General features: G+C 59.1%; 1 protein-coding gene and 1 non-coding gene across 5 annotated transcripts in view; one reads left to right on the top strand and one right to left on the bottom strand.

The window, feature by feature from the left end:
• The first annotated feature begins 9,371 nt into the window (after positions 1-9,371).
• On the top strand, positions 9,372-9,442 carry TRNAG-GCC (transfer RNA glycine (anticodon GCC)). Its single transcript has one exon. It is a non-coding gene; the product is annotated as a tRNA-Gly (tRNA).
• Positions 9,443-12,217: 2,775 nt separating this feature from the next.
• LOC142362822 (hydrocephalus-inducing protein homolog) overlaps positions 12,218-16,621 on the bottom strand; it is an 84,318-nt gene continuing 79,914 nt past the window's right edge. For all 4 annotated transcript variants that reach the window (XM_075433480.1, XM_075433482.1, XM_075433481.1 and 1 more), the window contains 5 exons: positions 16,338-16,446; positions 15,504-15,761; positions 14,777-14,919; positions 14,212-14,439; positions 12,218-13,041 (listed from right to left, as the gene is read on the bottom strand). In XM_075433480.1, the coding sequence (XP_075289595.1) occupies positions 12,880-13,041; positions 14,212-14,439; positions 14,777-14,919; positions 15,504-15,761; positions 16,338-16,446 (900 nt within the window). In that variant the 3' untranslated portion in view covers positions 12,218-12,879. The remainder of the gene's footprint in view (positions 13,042-14,211; positions 14,440-14,776; positions 14,920-15,503; positions 15,762-16,337; positions 16,447-16,621) is intronic.

The following is a 16,621-nucleotide window of genomic DNA, read 5'->3' as shown; positions in this document are numbered from 1 at the left end:
TTGATCTCCTTGAGGAACTCCCCGAGAGCCACCTCGCACCTGCGGAGAGGCAGAGCAGCCGGTCAGCGCTCAGTCACCTCGGACGGAGAAGTTATGGAGACCAGGCTCCTACACGCACGCACGGAAAGGATGCTGGTGGCACGGCAGGCATGCCTCCACGCACGGGCAGGGCTGGGAAGGACGAAGCTGACGAGCTCACCCTGCTCCGAGGCAGAGACTGCGCCGAGCCGCGAGGACGGAGGCGACGACCGCCCAGAGCCCCCCCCACCTTCCCCCAACTGCCCTCACAGCCACCGAGGCTCTGCTGAGACTGAGGGGGGATGGGGAGCAGGGAGGGCTGCTGATACCCAAAGCTTTCAGCACTTGTTCCTTGACGTGTGGACGCTGGGAAACAAAGCAGCAGCGAGGATCCAGCAGGGCCTGGCAGCGGGACAGACCCAGGCCAGTCTCACCGCCTACTTGTGCCCTACAAAATGGGTCCAGTTACTCTCCCCCAGAGCCAGGAGCCAAGACCCTCTTACCTTCCTGAGAACACCCAGCCCCCCCTGGGCCTCAGAAAGCCTCTGTCTTGAGACCAGCAACGGATCTGAGGAGCAAGCTCGCAATGCTTGCTCCTCTCCTCCACCCAGGAGACGCTGGCTTGGTGCTCTGCCTTGCTGAGCAAGGCTCGCACGCTGCAAGCTTGTTCACAGAGCTCGTACCCCACCCTGGGAGCACACACGAGCCTCTGTGGCTCCGACACTGGGTGCAAGGGCTGGGAAGGCAACAGCTCAACCAAGCCAAAATATTTTGTCCCCCAGCACAGACGGCAGTGTCCTCCACAGCCACAACAAGCCGGGGAAGGGAGGCTCTTGCCAAGGACACTGATCCACCCAGCAAGCCAGCCAGACTGCTCCGTCTCCCACCACGCACACGGGGTTCTGCCGCAGTTATACAGAAGGGCTGCAAACAAACCAAGAGGGGGACGGACAGACAGCGAGCGAGACACAGGCCTCCTGCCCCGCCAGCCTCCACACTCACATTTTCCGTATCTCCTTGCTGTTGTCTCCCAGGATCTGGAAGAGCCCATCCAGGATTTCGGGCAGGTAATCCAAGAGGTTGATGTCAGGCACAGACTCCAAGACCAGGATCTAGCTCACAAGAGGAATAAGAAAGAAGAGGTGGGTTTCGGAGAAGCTAACTGACATCACCTGCACAAATCCGGTGCGATACTGAGGAATCCAGAGCCGAGCTGTGCGGGTTGCGGGGGGAAGGACAAGAGGACGGTGTGGAGTTGCCCAGCTCAGGAAGAAGCTGGGCCAGCACAGGCAGCAAGCGATCAGCCTGCAGCATTGCTACGCTTCCCATCAGCTCCCTACAGCAGCGCAGGGATCAGGACTGACGGCCCAGACACACGCCGGCAGACCTGGGATGGCAAACAGTGCAGCTGCGAGAGAGAGTGCAGGGGCACGCAGCTCCCCCAGACCCCGGCCAGGCACCGAGAGCTCCGGCCTCGCGCAGAAAGGAGAAGGCAAGCAGAGATCCCTCGCCTCCCGGAGAGCAACACCCCTCCATCCCCACCGGCTGACGGACAGCACTCTGGCACTGTCCCTCGGGCGACTGTAACCTCTAGACCACAGCACATCTATTTCTGCCAGCAACCCTTTGACCGTATTTTCTAACTCGGTGTGCAACGTCCCGAACCAGCCTGGCAGAAGTGCAGTTATGACGTTCCCGTGACCGCAACGGCGAGGTGACGGGGAGCTGGCATTTTAAAGAAACGGGTGAAAAACTGCTGGCTTAAAAAGCCTGCCAAGTAAATTCAGGTGCCCGAGTTCACCCATCGCCACGGATCTCTGCGGTTTGCCCAGACACGGGATGCTGACGGGTCCGCAGCGTTTCGGAGCTGGGACTGGCAGGCAGACGCGGCGCCGCGCGTACCTACCCAGGAGATGATGAACTGGCGGGCATACTGGTTGTTGGAGTAAATCCTCTCCCGCAGCAGCGGGATGAAGCCGACCAAGTCGAACTGGTTGCTCTCAGTCACGATGTCCTGCGGAGCCCAAGCAGAGGGTGTCAGGAGGGACGGCCGCCGCCCCGTGCTGCCAACCCCCACCTGGCCTCTCTGAAGGCACGTGACAGGACAAAGATGACAAAGAGTTTGACGCATGGGTGTGCGGGTCAGGAGACCTGGGGAGGAGGAGCCGCCTGGTTTATTCAGGCGATGAGCTAGTAATCCCCTTCGGGCAGGGACCGACGCTGAGCTGAGCGGGACCCAGAGCGGGAGGCTCCTGCCCGCTGCGTGCCAGCCTGGCTCAACAGGAGGAGGGTGGGAGCTTCTCCAATGCACGCACACCGGTGAGCAGCTTTGACGTAGCCACGCGTCTCAGCGGTGGGAGAGTCCCCTGCCTTTCCTTTAGCAGCTCTTCCTACACGCTCGGCGGATTTGGCTGCACGGCTGGGTCTCTCGCACCAGGGCGGTGGAGCGGATTTCCCAGCAGGAAGCTTTGCAGCAGATGATGCAGAGCCTGCGTTAACCGCTGAGCCAACGCGGAGGAGCAGGGGGGGCAGGACCTGGCAGGGAGCCACTCACCTCCGAGCAGCAGAAAAGGAACGGGGAGGTCCGTGCAAGCAAAAGCCCATCGGCAGGCAGAACAGGAACCGAGCCCCCCAGCCCCAAGCAGCAGCTCTGCTCCTCCCAGAGCAGCTCCGCTCACTTCTCCTCGCTACTCGCTTAGGCAAGACAGAAGGAGCAGGGGAACAGCCCTTCTGCTGCCTGCGACAGGGCTGCCACTCGACTCAGACTCAAACCTTGCTTCCCCACACAGCCGGCTCCCAAGAGCTGAACGCACACGTGGCACCGCGATAACCTACAAGCCCCTCAACCCAGCTGCCCGAGATCGCCACCAGACCCTCGGTCCACCAGGCTACGGTCAGTGAGAGGAAGAAATGCTTCGACAGTAGCCACAGGACTGAGCTGGGATGGTTTTAGCAGCTGCTGCCTCGGGGACCGACACATCCCCAGCCAGGACATGTCTGCAGCCTGCACCAAGGATTCTCTGCCGGAGAGGGGAAAACCTACCTTGAGAAGCCGATCAAGGAGCTCAGAGCCGCTTTTGACGTTCGGGTCAGGATCGGCAGCCAGCTGTGAATGACAGAAACAAGGGCCATTGCAGCAGCAGGCCCCAGGTCTGCTCCCCGCTCTGCCACAGAGCTCCCAGGGCTGTTGCTCTCCTTTGGTGTTACAGGGACGGACACAGAAGTCCCTTTATCTCCAACTCCTCATCAGGCTGCAATAAATTCTCCCAAGAGACTTCCTAAGGGGGGTTTATCAAGCACCCATCACCTCCCTCAGCTGTGCAGGCTTTCATGGGCCAGCAGCCACACTCAAGCGGCAGAGAAACACAAGTCTACAGGCACAAACTGCAACGACACGCATACGCAGACATGGTTTTGACCCTGCAGGCCCCACAAAGCCGTAGTACTGCTGAGCCACCTCACCTGCAGCAGTCCTGTCAGCCTCATTTCCTAACACCACTCAATAAGGAGCACAAAAATACATCTTGAAGTTGAGAACAGAAAACAAGGTATCTTACAACGAGCTCCAGCACCCGCAACGTCAGTGGCCACTGTGCCGCTGCAGAAACTGCTCTTTCGGTCCTTCGGACCTGCCTGGGTCAAAGCAAACCAGCTTCCTTCAAAAGAAGACCTTGGACAACTCGGTTTGTTTGACCCAGAGAAGATAAGGACTAGAGGACAAGCCTTACTTCTCCAGCGTGGGAAATAAAAGCACATGAGAGTTGAGAGGAAGCTTCTCACCTTGCTGAGGCCATCGAAGAGCACGTTGAAGTGTGGGAGGACGGAGCCCCTGGCCACCTTGACAATGTTGTAGAGGGCCTCGCAAGCGTAGTACCGCAGCCGACTGTCGGCGTCATTGAAACACGTCAGCACCGGCTCGATCAGCTCCTTCAGGTAGAGCCCAGAGTCCTGGTGGACAGGAGAGGACCGGTTAGCTGAGGGCCATGCTACGGGGACAGGGAAGAGACAGCGCAACCCTGGAAGAGAGCACGTGGGCATGCCACAAAAGCTCAGACCCGGGATGGCTTAGTGCATCTACGCTGGCCAGCATTCATTATTGAATTCTGCATTTTATTACTGAAAATACTGAATCTTCTTATTCAGGTACAATGACAGCCAACTGAGCAAGCCGAAAAATCGTTTCGAGGGAGGCTACACAGCAACTGAAGAGATTATTGCAGCTGTACTTGGCTGGTTTTGATTCCCAGAGATGTGCAAGAAGTTAGGGCCACAAAGATGATCCGGGGGCTGGAGCACCTCTCCTATGAGGAGAGGCTGGGAGAGCTGGGGCTGTTCAGCCTGGAGAAGAGAAGGTTCCAGGGAAACCTTAGAGCAGCTGCCAGTGCCTGAAGGGGCCTACAGGAAAGATGGGGAAGATATTTTCAGCAGGATTTGTTGCAATAAGACAAGGAGCAATGGCTTTAAACTAAGAGAGAGTACATTTAGACTGGATACAAGGAAGAAAATTTCTATGACAAGGGTGGTAAAACGCTGGCACAGATTGCCCAGAGAAGCAGTAGACACCCCATTCCTGGAAACATGCAAGTCCAGCTTGGACGGGGCTCTGAGCAACCTGGTCTGGTTGAAGATGTCCCTGCTCACTGTAGGGGGGGTGGGCTAGATGGCCTCTTAAGGTCCCTTCCAACCCAAAGCATTCTGTGATTCTGTGAAGTCTGGGCAGTTATTCCAGTGCTCGAGTGCCCTGCAAAGCAAGAGGGGCTGCTTCCCACCGCACACCGCTCGTCTCTGCTGGAGACAGACTCACAGAGAAATGCATCCCTGCCTCCCTCTGCCCCGCAGGCAGGAGACGAGGCAGATCCCCAGCAAAGCCAGCGGCCACCAGCTCTCCGCCAGGATTTATCCTGCTCCACCAGCTGGTCTCTGCATGAACCCACCGAGGTTTCCAGGACCAGGGAGAACATCCCAGACAGGGTCGGACCGATCCTACCTGCACCTTCAGTGAAGCAAAGCAGCCCTTGGTCTGTTGGGCTCCTCTTTGTAACGTCAGGAGCTGGGGACCACGAAGGAGCGGGTGATATGGGCTTCACAAAAGGACAGACCTTCAGCAGTCCCCAGAGCAATTTCCTGCCCTGCGGTCTCCAGAAACACTCACTCAGCCACAGTCCCAGCTACCAGAAGAGGAGCAGCTTCAGCCCGTGCAGGTGCTTACAGACGAGGGGATACCACAGCTGGCACAGCTAAGCTGGACACATCTGTTAGATAAAGTGGTTGCAGGGCTCTATTCGCAGGCAAGATTGATTTTACACACGGAAGTTTGTCCTCCTGCACCACAGAAGGGTCACGCTAGGCCGACCCTGACTCTGCACGTGAGCAAATACGGTCATTAGTGACGCCAACCCCCAGCCCAAAAGGCTTTTGCTTAAGGATTCAGCAGCGCAGCAGGAGTTTCAGACAGACCCAGAGGTGGAGGCAGGAGGCCGGCTTGTTCTGAAGCTAAAAAACCCTGCTTTGGGGAAACACGCCAGCATTTCCCCAGTGCCTAGCACAGGGGACAGTAAGAAAATCAACAAGGCGCAAGCCAGCAGATTAGAAGTCCAACTCCAAGTTATCTCAGTGCCCCTCAAGGCCACCAAAAGCAGCTCCTCCACTCCCCAGCGCCAGCTGCACCGGCAGCACAGAGCGCCTGTCCCCGAGCTGTGCCGGAGGCGAAGGCGGGTTAGGTGCCTGCGCTGAGGGCAGAGCAGCGCATTGCTCACCCCGGAGAGGAGGGCTTGAAAAGAAACTCGGCCTTTTAACACGAGGACGAAGCAGGAGCACTGCTCAGAAGCCCCCAGCCAGCAGCATACAGGCTGTCAGCGTAAAAGCCACCAGGCTTCAAAGCATCTGCTCAGACCGATCACGACTCTAGAAGGGGAATAAACGAGTTCTAATTTACTTCATAGCTCTTCTAACAGGCACCACCCGCTCTCCCCGAGCCCTCTGCTTTCTTGGACGCACACCTTACTACAGACCAAACTGACTCCTTCCCTTCTCAGCGTTTTCAAAAACCAGCTGCGTGGTTTGAGTCAAACGCCCGATGAAGCCGCGGGCCTGCAGGGTCTGGGCTCCTCTCCGCGGGGATCCGGGTGCTCTGGCATAGCCCTGGAGGCAACTCACTGAGCTGGCTCTCCCTAACGAGAGGGAAGTTACAGAGAAAAACCTTAACTGGGAAGAAATCAGCCAACTTCTCGCACAAGGGCATCAATATGATGCCTCCAGAACCAGACCAAGCAACCCACGCACTCAGCAAGTGAAACTTCTGCCGCGCCCAAGAGAAAGCTGCGAGCCCAGGCTGGCGCAGCTTGACACCTCGTGCCGCTCGCTTGTTCTGACGATGACTCCACCACCGTTTGGCCCACAGCTTAACACCACTTCCCGCAGGCCCTGTCGGAGCCGGCTGAGCTGGGGGTGGGAGATGGAAGGGCAGAGACTCTTCGCAGCTCTGTTAACAAAGACTCACAGAATGGTAGGGGTTGGAAGGGACCTCTGTGGGTCATCTAGTCCAACCCTCCTGCCGAAGCAGGGCCACCTACAGTAGGTTGTAGAGGACCTTGTCCAGGCGGGTCTTGAATATCTCCAGAGAAGGAGACTCCACAACCTCCCTGGGCAGCCTGGGCCAGGGCTCCGTCACCCTCAGAGGGAAGAAGTTCTTCCTCGTGTTCAGACAGAACTTCCTCTGCTTCAGTTTGTGCCCATTGCCCCTTGTCCTGTCACTGGACACCACTGAAAAGAGCTTGGCCCCATCCTCTTGACACCCACCCTTCAGGTATTTGTAAGCATTTCTAAGGTCCCCTCGCAGCCTTCTCTTCTCCAGGCTGAACAAGCCCAGCTCCCTCAGCCTCTCCTCGTAGGAGAAATGTTCCAGTCCCCTCACCATCCTCGTAGCCCTCCACTGGACTCTCTCCAGTAGCTCCTCATCTTTCTTGAAGTGGGGAGCCCAGAACTGGACACAGTACTCCAGATGAGGCCTCACCAGGGCAGTGTAGAGGGGAAGGAGAACCTCCCTCGACCTGCTGGCCACACTCCTCCTAATGCATCCCAGAATGCCATTGGCCTTCTTGGCAGCCAGGGCACACTGCTGGCTCATGGTCAACCTGTTGTCCCCCAGCACACCCAGGTCCCTCTCCACACAGCTGCTCTCCAGCAGGTCCGCCCCAAGCCTGTACTGGTGCCTGGGGTTGTTCCTCCCCAGGTGCAGGACCCTGCATTTGCCTTTGTTGAACCTCATCAGGTTCCTCTCTGCCCAACTTTCCAGCCTGTCCAGGTCACGCTGAATGGCAGCACAGCCTGCCGGTGTATCCACCACTCCTCCCAGTTTGGTGTCATGAGCAAACTTGCTGAGGGTACACTCTAACTCTTCATCCAGGTCGTTGATGAAGTTGAACAAGGCTGGGCCCAGTACTGACCCCTGGGGACACCACTAGTTACCAGCCTCCAACTAGACTCAGCGCTGCTGATGACAACGCTCTGAGTTCTGCCATTCAGCCAGTTCTCAGTCCACCTCACCGACCACTCATCCAGCCCACACTTCCTCAGCTTCCCCAGGAGGATATTATGGGAGACTGTGTCGAAAGCCTTGCTGAAGTCCAGGTAGACAACATCCATGGCTCTCCCTTCATCTACCCAGCCAGTCATGTCATCGTAGAAAGCTATCAGATTGGTCAAGCATGATTTCCCTTTGGTGAATCCATGCTGACTACTCCTGATAACCTTCTTTTCTTCCACTTGCTTGATGATGGCCTCCAGGATAAGCTGCTCCATCACCTTTCCCGGGATGGAGGTGAGGCTGACCGGCCTATAGTTCCCTGGGTCCTCCTTCTTGCCCTTTTTGAAGATTGGTGTGACATTGGCCTTTCTCCAGTCCTCGGGCACCTCTCCTGTCCTCCAGGACCTCTCAAAGATGATGGAGAGTGGCTCAGCAATGACATCCGCCAGCTCCCTCAGCACTCGTGGGTGCATTCCATCGGGGCCCATAGATTTGTGGACGTCCAGATTGCTTAAGCGATCCCTCATGCAGTCCTCCTTGACCAAGGGAAAGTCGTCCTCTCTGTAGGCTTCTTCTCTTACCTCCGGAGCCTGAGATTCCTGTGCTGGACCCGCTGAGTCCAGTCCAGCTGCTGGAGCCGGAGGGCGGACAGATGGACTTAAACCACGCCTAGGGAGCTGCCAAGATGAGACCCGGGCCAGAACGCGCTCCTGTGCCCAAGAGATGTGGCTGCGCGCGTTGGGGAAACTCAAACGCAACCCAGCCGTACGCTGCAACGCAGGGAGGGAGCCGGGGAGCTGTGGGGCCGCCAGCCTGACTCTTCCCATCACGCTGACCCAGGAGGAGCCACCGTTCCCCCATCGCAACCTGCACGAGCCGAAAACCCCCCCAGCACCTACGTACCTTGCCCAGGGCGATGGAGCAGGCGGCCAGGCCAATGAGCCCGCCTTTCCGGCTGTGGGGGTGCTGGGAGAGCGCGAACTCCTGCGACAGGATCTGGATCACGTGCTTGATTTGAGACGTGTTGTTCTGAGCCACAAACTCTCGCACCAGCCTGGAGAGAGAAGAGGAAAGCATCCAGGGGGCTTCAGGGTCTGCCCGACACAAACGCTCCGGAGCTCGGCTCCCTACAGCTGTCCGAAACAGGGATTTTCAGCCACGACAAATGCCAGAGAAAGTGCTACCAAAACGGGGAACGCTGAAGTGAAACCAGAGCTCTCCCCTCACACAGAGACCGCTCGGCTGGTGCCTCGGCGGGGAACTGCTGCCCACCAGACACAGGCTCAGCATGAAGATTTGACCCTTGCAGCCACCCAGTTCAGCTGGCACGCCGCTTCATCACGACAGGACAAGAGGAAGCTCAAGCTGCCTCAGGGGAGGTTTAGATTGGAGATGAGGAAAAATTTCTTTACTGAAAGAGTGCTCAGGCGTTGGCCCAGGCTGCCCAGGCAGTGGGGGAGTCCCCATCCCTGGAGGGGTGCAGAAAACGTCTGGATGTGGCACTTCGGGCTGTGGTGGGGTTGGGGTGACGGTCGGACTTGATGATCTTACAGGTCTTTTCCAACCTTAATGACTCTGTGATTTATGTAAATACACTACTCACCAGTGCAAGGCTTAACCAAAGAGCCAGCAAAGCTTCCGCACGCCAGACCTGCTCCTCCCCCGCAACCCCTCGTTACCCGGCCGCGCTGTAACGAAGAGGCCATAACCCCGCTCCAGCCCACGGATCGCTCCAAGGCCCCGGGTCGCCCGACCAGCCCTCCAGGCCCGGCTCTCCTGTGGCAGGGCCAGCTGTGCAGCCAGCTGTGCAGCCAGCAGTGCACATCTGGCATTGGTGGTTCAGTGGTAGAATTCTCGCCTGCCACGCCGGAGGCCCAGGTTCGATTCCCGGCCAATGCAACGCTGCTTTTCCCTTTTTCTTCCACTTCTATCCGTCACCTGGCACCACACATGTCAAAATCTCGGCCTGTATAAGGATCTTTACCTTAATCTTCGACGAAGGTGTAGAAGCCTCCACTGCCTAACTCCACTTAGGGGATTTTTTGGCCCTATATCGAATCTCATGCTGCCCTCTCTGAGACGGGCACCACTGGGCAATCACCCACTCTACAACCCAGGAAAATCATTATGGAAGATGTTTATGAACTTTCTCCCCTCGAAACGATTAACGGCAGCTCTGTTCTCACCCTGCTCTGCGCAGAGCAGCTGCCCCCTTTCTCCCCGGGGATATCACACAGCTCACTCCCCCGAAGCCAAGCTCTCCAGCAGCTACAGCCTGACCTGCTCTCACAAACTGCTGCTTTAGGGGGTCGGCTCCGGCCCCCAGTCCCACCCCAGCAGCAGGCTCCGGCAGGAGGAACGCACCAAGCTCGAGCAGCAGCGACTGCCGGGGCGATCCTTTCACCGCCTACATTTAATGAGCAGAGCTTTGTCTAAACAGGAACAGCTTCACAGACTTGCTGCAAGAGCTGAAAGGGCTCCAGATTTAACTAACGAGGCAAAAAGCAGCGCACAGCGTCAGAGAGTCTGCAGGCAGCGGGAGCTGCTCCCACATTAGAGGCCAGAGGATGAGGAGGTACCGGAGCTGAGAGGCTGCTGGTGCCATTCTGCGATGGGTTTGAGCCGCTCTGAATCCGTGCATCTGCAGAGAGGGCTGGCCCTTGCCTTCCCCCTCAAACCCTCCCCCAAACTGGGCTTCCAGCTCCGTCAGCTGAACTGGCTAATGCCAAACCAGACTTCAGTTGGCACAAGCCAAGCATGAAACCGTCATCCTGGGTCAGAATCAGCTGCAGCAGAGCATCCCCCGGCGCAGCAGCAAAGGGGCAGCTACCGAAGCGTCCCCGTGGCCGGAGCTGCGAAGACAGCGCAGCGCGCCCACCCCAACCCACCCTCAGAAACCACTCCCGTGAAGAAGAGTAAAAACGAGCAAAAGATCAACGCCTTGGAACCGAAGAAGGGCCTGGATGCATCGCCTTTGTACCCCAGCAAACACCCACCCCACCCCACGAGCAGTTTTTCTCTGCCACCCAGGTGCACCCTCCACGTCCCAGGCGCATGGTTCCCACCCCGCGCCCCTTGCCAAAGCCTGGGCAGAGCAGCTCCGTCCCCGCGCCGCCGGCTGCTCCCCTCGCAGGCTCACCACAGCCGCGTCTCCCACCCGGAACTCGCCCTCCGGCTCGGACCGACGCTCCCAGCCCCGCGCTGGGCTGTCCCGAGGGGATGCTTCGGGTCTGCTCCGGGAGCTGAGCCCTCCGGTAGCGCCTGGGGAGGACACAGCCCTTCCCCGGCAAAGCCACGGACAGGAGGAGCAGAGAGCACCCAGAGCAGCGAGAGCGAGAGGAGATGCGGGGAACGTGTGCGGGCAGCGCCAGAGAGGGCACGGCCATGGCGGCGGGCGCCGGGAGCGCCAGAGCAGCAGCGATGCCGGGTGGAGCCCGGGCAACACCCGAGGGCGACAGCGGGCGCTTCGCACCACGGCAGCCGGGACGGAGCGCGGGAGACACCTGGGACGGCACCGCGAGGTGACAAACCACGGCTGACCGGAGATGGGTGCGGGCGACGGGCACGGATGAGGGGCACGGATGAGGGGCACGGCCGCCCCAGCGCCGGCCTGCTGCCCTGGGGAGCCCTCGCATCCCACGGCCAAAGTGCCGGCACCTCCGCCAGCAGCGCCGAGGAGCGGGTGCCGTGTTCCCGGTCAGCTTCTGAGGCTCCGCTGCTGGCGCAGGGCTCACCGGGCACCTGGGTCTCTGCAGGGGGTTCACCAGGACCCGGTCACCTGCATGGGGCTCACCTGGGAGCCGGTCATCTCCACAGGGTTCATGGGGACCTGGCCACCTGCGTGGGGGTCAGTGGGGACCCGGCCATCTCCACGGGGCTCACCAGGGACCCAGTCTCTGCAGGGGTCTCACCGGGGACCCGGCCACCTGCATGGGGTTGACGGGGGACCCAGCTATCTGCATGGGGGTCACCGGAGACCCGGGTCTCTGCAGGGGGCTCACCTGCGAGTCGGTCATCTCCACGGGGCTCATGGGGACCCGGCCACCTGCATGGGGTTCACTGGGGACACAGCCACCTGCATGGGGTTCATGGGTACCCGGCCATCTCCACGGGGCTCACCGCGGACCCGGCTCCCGGGCTCGCAGCCCAACTCCCGCGACCGGCGGCACCGGGGCGGCAGGCAGGGCGCGGAGCCCTTCTCCCTCCCCCACCCCCCAGGGCTGTCCCCGGGCAGGGTCACTTTGCCACCGGCGCGGGGTGACCCCTCGCCCCCCCCCCCCCGGTCCCTCAGCATCCGAGCAGCCCCAGGACCCCCCCCTCCCCTCAGGGCCGGGCCGGCCTGCCCCTCCCCGGCCCCGGCGCAGCCCCCCCCGGCTCCCGCCAGCCCCCACCGCTCACTTCTCGATCTCCAGGGCCGCCACCTTCCTCTTCTCGTACAGTTTGTCGTTCAGCGCCCGCACCACGCCCGGCGCCAGCGGCGCCAGCTCCCGCTCCGCGCTCATGGCCCCCGCCGGACCCACACCGCCCGCCGCCGCCGCCGCCCACGTGACGCCCGCCCACGTGACCCCGGCACCACCGGCCCCGCCGCGCCCCCCCGCGGCGCGGAGGCCGCCTGCCGCGCAACGCCACGCCCCGCCGCCAGGGGCGCCCTTCCCCACCAGACAGCAGCTCCTCCTTTACCTTTAATGAACGCTCCGTTAATTAACAGACTCCCGCGGGGAGGGGAGCGGGTCACTGCTGAGGGGGGAGCCCGCGGAGGCAGTAGACCCAGGAGACGCCCGCCCCCCCGGGGCAGGAGACCACCATCTTGCTGGTGCCGGGGGCCGGGCCGCCCGCAGAGCAGACGGCGATGGACGCCGTCTGGTGGGCACGCGAGGTCTCGGGGCCCTGACGGCGAAGGCCGGGTGCTCCGCCGTGCCCTGGAAGGCCGTGGGCTGGAGGAAGGCGTTTCTGAAGGCGAGGCTCACCTCCGAGCCCCCCGGGCTGGCGGGGGCTGCGGCAACGCTCTTCTCTGTCTGGAAGTCGGCACAGTCGCTCTGCGCAGGGCAGAGAAGGGACCGCGGGGCGGGGGGGAGTCACACAAGCCAGGCCGGCTCCTCGGGAAGGAACCGACGGGCCCCTGCCATCGCGCTGGCCGGGGGCCCCTTCCCTCGCCCAGCGCTGCACCCGTCCCACCCACACCACAGCCCCGGTGAACGGCCATGGGGACTGCCCAGACGGGCCCAGCAGGTACAGCCACGCACCCAGACCCCACGAGACCCCGCTGCCAGACCCTGCGGGGCTTTGAGGTGGGCAAGGCAGCTCCCACTCGCAGGTCCCAGCCTGGCCTCCAGCACTCACTCCACCCTCGTCTGGAAGAGCGAGGTCTCCTGGAACTGAATCACGTCCGTATCCAGCTTGAAGTCGGCATAGTCAACGACAGCGCTCAGGCGAAGCTCTACCTCGCGGCTGCTCTTCTCCAGGACAGTGTGAGCTGGTTCTGGCTCGGGCCCCATCACCTCCAAACAGGAGAGGGAAGAATCACTCAGCAGAGCCCAGAAAGTCAAACTGAGCAGGGAGCCTTTCGACCTCCAAAATCAGCCACGTACAGGGGCTAGGAAGGACCATTCCCATTTAATTCCCTGGAAAGATGCCTAAACTTGGCCCTTCCACTATAGCATTTGTTTCTACCTACTGATCAAAGCAATCACCACCACCACTGTGAATACACCTGTGGGGACTATCACCAAGCACCAGTCCCCATGTTTCAACCCTGTAGGGCGTCTGACCCTTTTCCTGGCCCTCTATAAATCCAGCAGGCCTCTACATTAGGAGATGTGCCCCTGCTGGAGCTCTGTAGATGGAGAACCCCAAGAACAAACCAACCTGGAAAGCACCTTTTCCTTCTTGTCTTATGAGAAAGGGCTTTCCAGATGTCATGTGTGGGGCAACAGCCATGCTGGTGAGGGCTGGCGACAGGCATTCTGGGATGGCAATGAACTCACTAGGAAAGCCTCCAGCTGCTGATGCTCTGATGGGGAAGAAGTTTGGTTTACAGCCCTTACAATTGTCCAAAAACTAGGGAAGAACCATCACCCAAGGTAAGTGTGTTTGGCAATTGGGATAGTAAAAGCAAGAGTTTCTGGAGACAATCTTTCTTCCGACTCCTGCCCAACTGCCATACAGATAGGTAGATGGTAGAGAGACCGCAACCAAAATCTCTGGTATCAGTGCAGACAGAGCTCAGAGCTCACCCACGATGCGCTGGTGGGCTGGCCAGCATACGTAGAAGAGCGCTAGTGTTGCCCTCCAAAACAAGAGACAGAGCGCAGTGGATTTAACTCCTTGTTCGTGAAAAGGCGCTCAATCAGACACAGAGATTTTAACACCACCAAATGTGCTATCGTAAAATACGACCTCCTGTTCAACCCGGGCTGCAACAGGGCAGCTTTTGGCAGAGATCGATCGTTTGCATCTGGCTAAACTTCTCCTGTCAAAACGATTTCCCCATCTCGTGTGAGCGTACCAGGTCGCCGGGCACCTACCTCTCCCCTAAAACGCACTGCTGGTTAACGTCACGGATGGATCAAACGGCAGGAGGAAGGAGGAGCTGCTGAGCCAGCAGGTCTGCTGCCATCGGCAACTCTTTTTGTGGAAGCTCGGTTAGCTTTTGCTATCGCGCTTCTTACCTTCTTCCTCAGAAGCCATCTGCCTGGGGCTATCGGGCCCCTCGTGGTATCCTCCACCCACTTGACGGTGCGCAGGCAGTCGTGCCAGTCGGCAACCTCGTCCGGCGGCAGCTGGAAGGTGATCCCAGCCACCCTGCACTTCACAGGGTGCATTTTGAAGGTGACCGGGACATCCGATTTCAAGGTCACTGTGATGTCCTTAGCACAGCCAGCATGGAGATGTCCCACCTAGGGAGAACCAGAGAGCCAAGACCAAACTGGAATCACTGACAAAGGCAGGACTGACAACACAGGGACTGATGTGGTGAGCAGCTGTGCCAGGAATCTGCATCTTGCTGCGTATTCATCTGAGTTTGAATAGAGGAAAGGACAAACAAAGCAAGCTCCCACACCATGGAGCCTTTTCTGTGGGGCTGACAGCCCTGCCCCAGCAAAGCCAGGGATTGCATCTCCTACGTGGCACCCAAACGGGCTCTCACCGGTACGTGGTGACTCCCTGCCAGCTCCTGGGAACACGCTGGGCAGGGCTCAAGCAGCGGGGAAAGGCAGAGCCGTCCCAGCTCACCTGGGGGGAGAAGTGAAACGGGGGGGCTGCCAGCCACTCAAAGCGCATCGCCTCCGCCCTGCTGCGGTTGGTGATGGTGAAGGTCACGGCGTAGGGCTTCCCGACGTGACAGTCCCCGAACTGGATGTGGTCCACTCTGGCAGCTGTTACAAGAATGAGTGCAAGAGATCTCAGCGAGCGGTGAGGTCCATCTGCCCCCTCACACGCGCAGACAAGCGTATGCCCAACTCAACTCTCCCTTGCTCCAAGCCTTCCTTCCCTCTGGGAGATGCAGCTCCCAGTCCCACCGCTTTCAGGGAAATGCCCTGATGTCTCCCTAAACGCGTGGCTGTGTCTGTGCAGAGACAGCAGTGCAGCACGCGCTGCCTCCGCGCACACGGCAGGCACGCTCACAGACCACTGGCTCCGGTGGGTGACGGCACAGGCCTGGTCATACAGAGGACAAATCATCACACATGGTCTTCATCTCCCATCGCGTACCAGCGGCTGGTAGACCTCCTGCTAGAGATACTCAGCTGAACGCTGGTATCTCTGACCCTTCTCTGCTAGCCTGCAAGCTTCTCCCTTGACAGACAATCTTCCCTTGTGCTCTCAAGTGTGGCTGCTCTGTAAGCTCCAAAAGGCAGCAGGATCTGTCCGCTAAGGCTGGACCACACCTGCACCAGCACAAGGTGAGTAGAAATGCGTATTTTCCTATTCCTTGCTCCATCTTGACAGCCTGTCTTACCCTCAATCACGTCTTCCTCCACAGTTCCCTCAGTGTTTTCTTCCTTGCTGTCTGCTGCTAGTCCATAGATGTTATCTAGCGTGAAGTCATCCTCGTAGCCTTCGCCCACCAGCTGAATGGTGGTCTCTTCATACGGGTTGTCCACCACTGACAGGCGGATCTTCCCTTCCACACGGCAGGCCAGGGTGGGTTTGAAAAGCACGTCAAACTCTGCTAATTCCCCGTGGTGCAGGACCAGGGAAGCGGTGTGCGGCTTCTCTGCACAGCAATGGAAATCAGAGACAACGATAGATATTTCCACAGGGTGTAAGAGGAATAAGAGGTTGAATCCCAGCTGCCTCTAAGTACAGGTTGTCCCACCAGTGGTTTCAGACTCTCCTCCTACGTTCACAAGACTACACCACCACCCTGCATATCACTGCTCAAGTGTCTTAACCTCAAGTTAAGACCTAGTTCTCACTCAAACTGCATCCACCCAGCTTCTGCTGTACGTAAAGCTGAGTCAAAGAGCGGTTTTGGCTTTTGTTGGCTGGCTGTGGGCTCAAGGGCTGCCTCTGTTCAGCCTGCTAACTTCCCACATGCAGCCAAGACCTCAGACGGTCCACTGAAGTGGTGATAGGTCCCTCCAACCCAACCCACCATGCCCAGAAGAACAGGAAAACTTCCTATGACTTGCTAGAAAGAAATGCGGCAGAGTCCACATGAAAAACTAGGGGTACCGAGAGCCCCAGGGAAGAAATTGTGTCTAACACCTGGCTGCTGCTTGGCCAAGCCAAGAGCAAGGCACACATTGCCCCTGTGTGCATGACCACACTTCATGGCTAACGAATTTACCTTCTCCAGGAGAGTCCTCCCGCGTTCCTGCAGCTTGATAGGTGCAGTGTGTGGTGGGCCGGGCTTTCAAGCAGAAAACTCCCCCTTCATCCAACACGTCTATCGCCAACTGAGAAAAGGGATACAGAGCACGACCATGCCGGTGTGGGTACAGGATGGCACCCACATGGACACCATCCTGCTGCTGGGCCAGCGCGGGGAACCCGCAACGCTGCCCCATTTCAAACACGGCTCTTGGCACAAAGTTTAAGTAAAATCAGGCAGAGAAAAAGAAAAAAAGTGTT

This window comes from Opisthocomus hoazin, chromosome 12 (assembly GCF_030867145.1).
Source record: "Opisthocomus hoazin isolate bOpiHoa1 chromosome 12, bOpiHoa1.hap1, whole genome shotgun sequence".
NCBI classification, from domain to species: Eukaryota; Metazoa; Chordata; class Aves; order Opisthocomiformes; family Opisthocomidae; genus Opisthocomus; species Opisthocomus hoazin.
The sequence above is the reverse complement of the archived record's forward strand: the minus strand, read 5'-3'. Positions and strand labels throughout refer to the sequence as shown.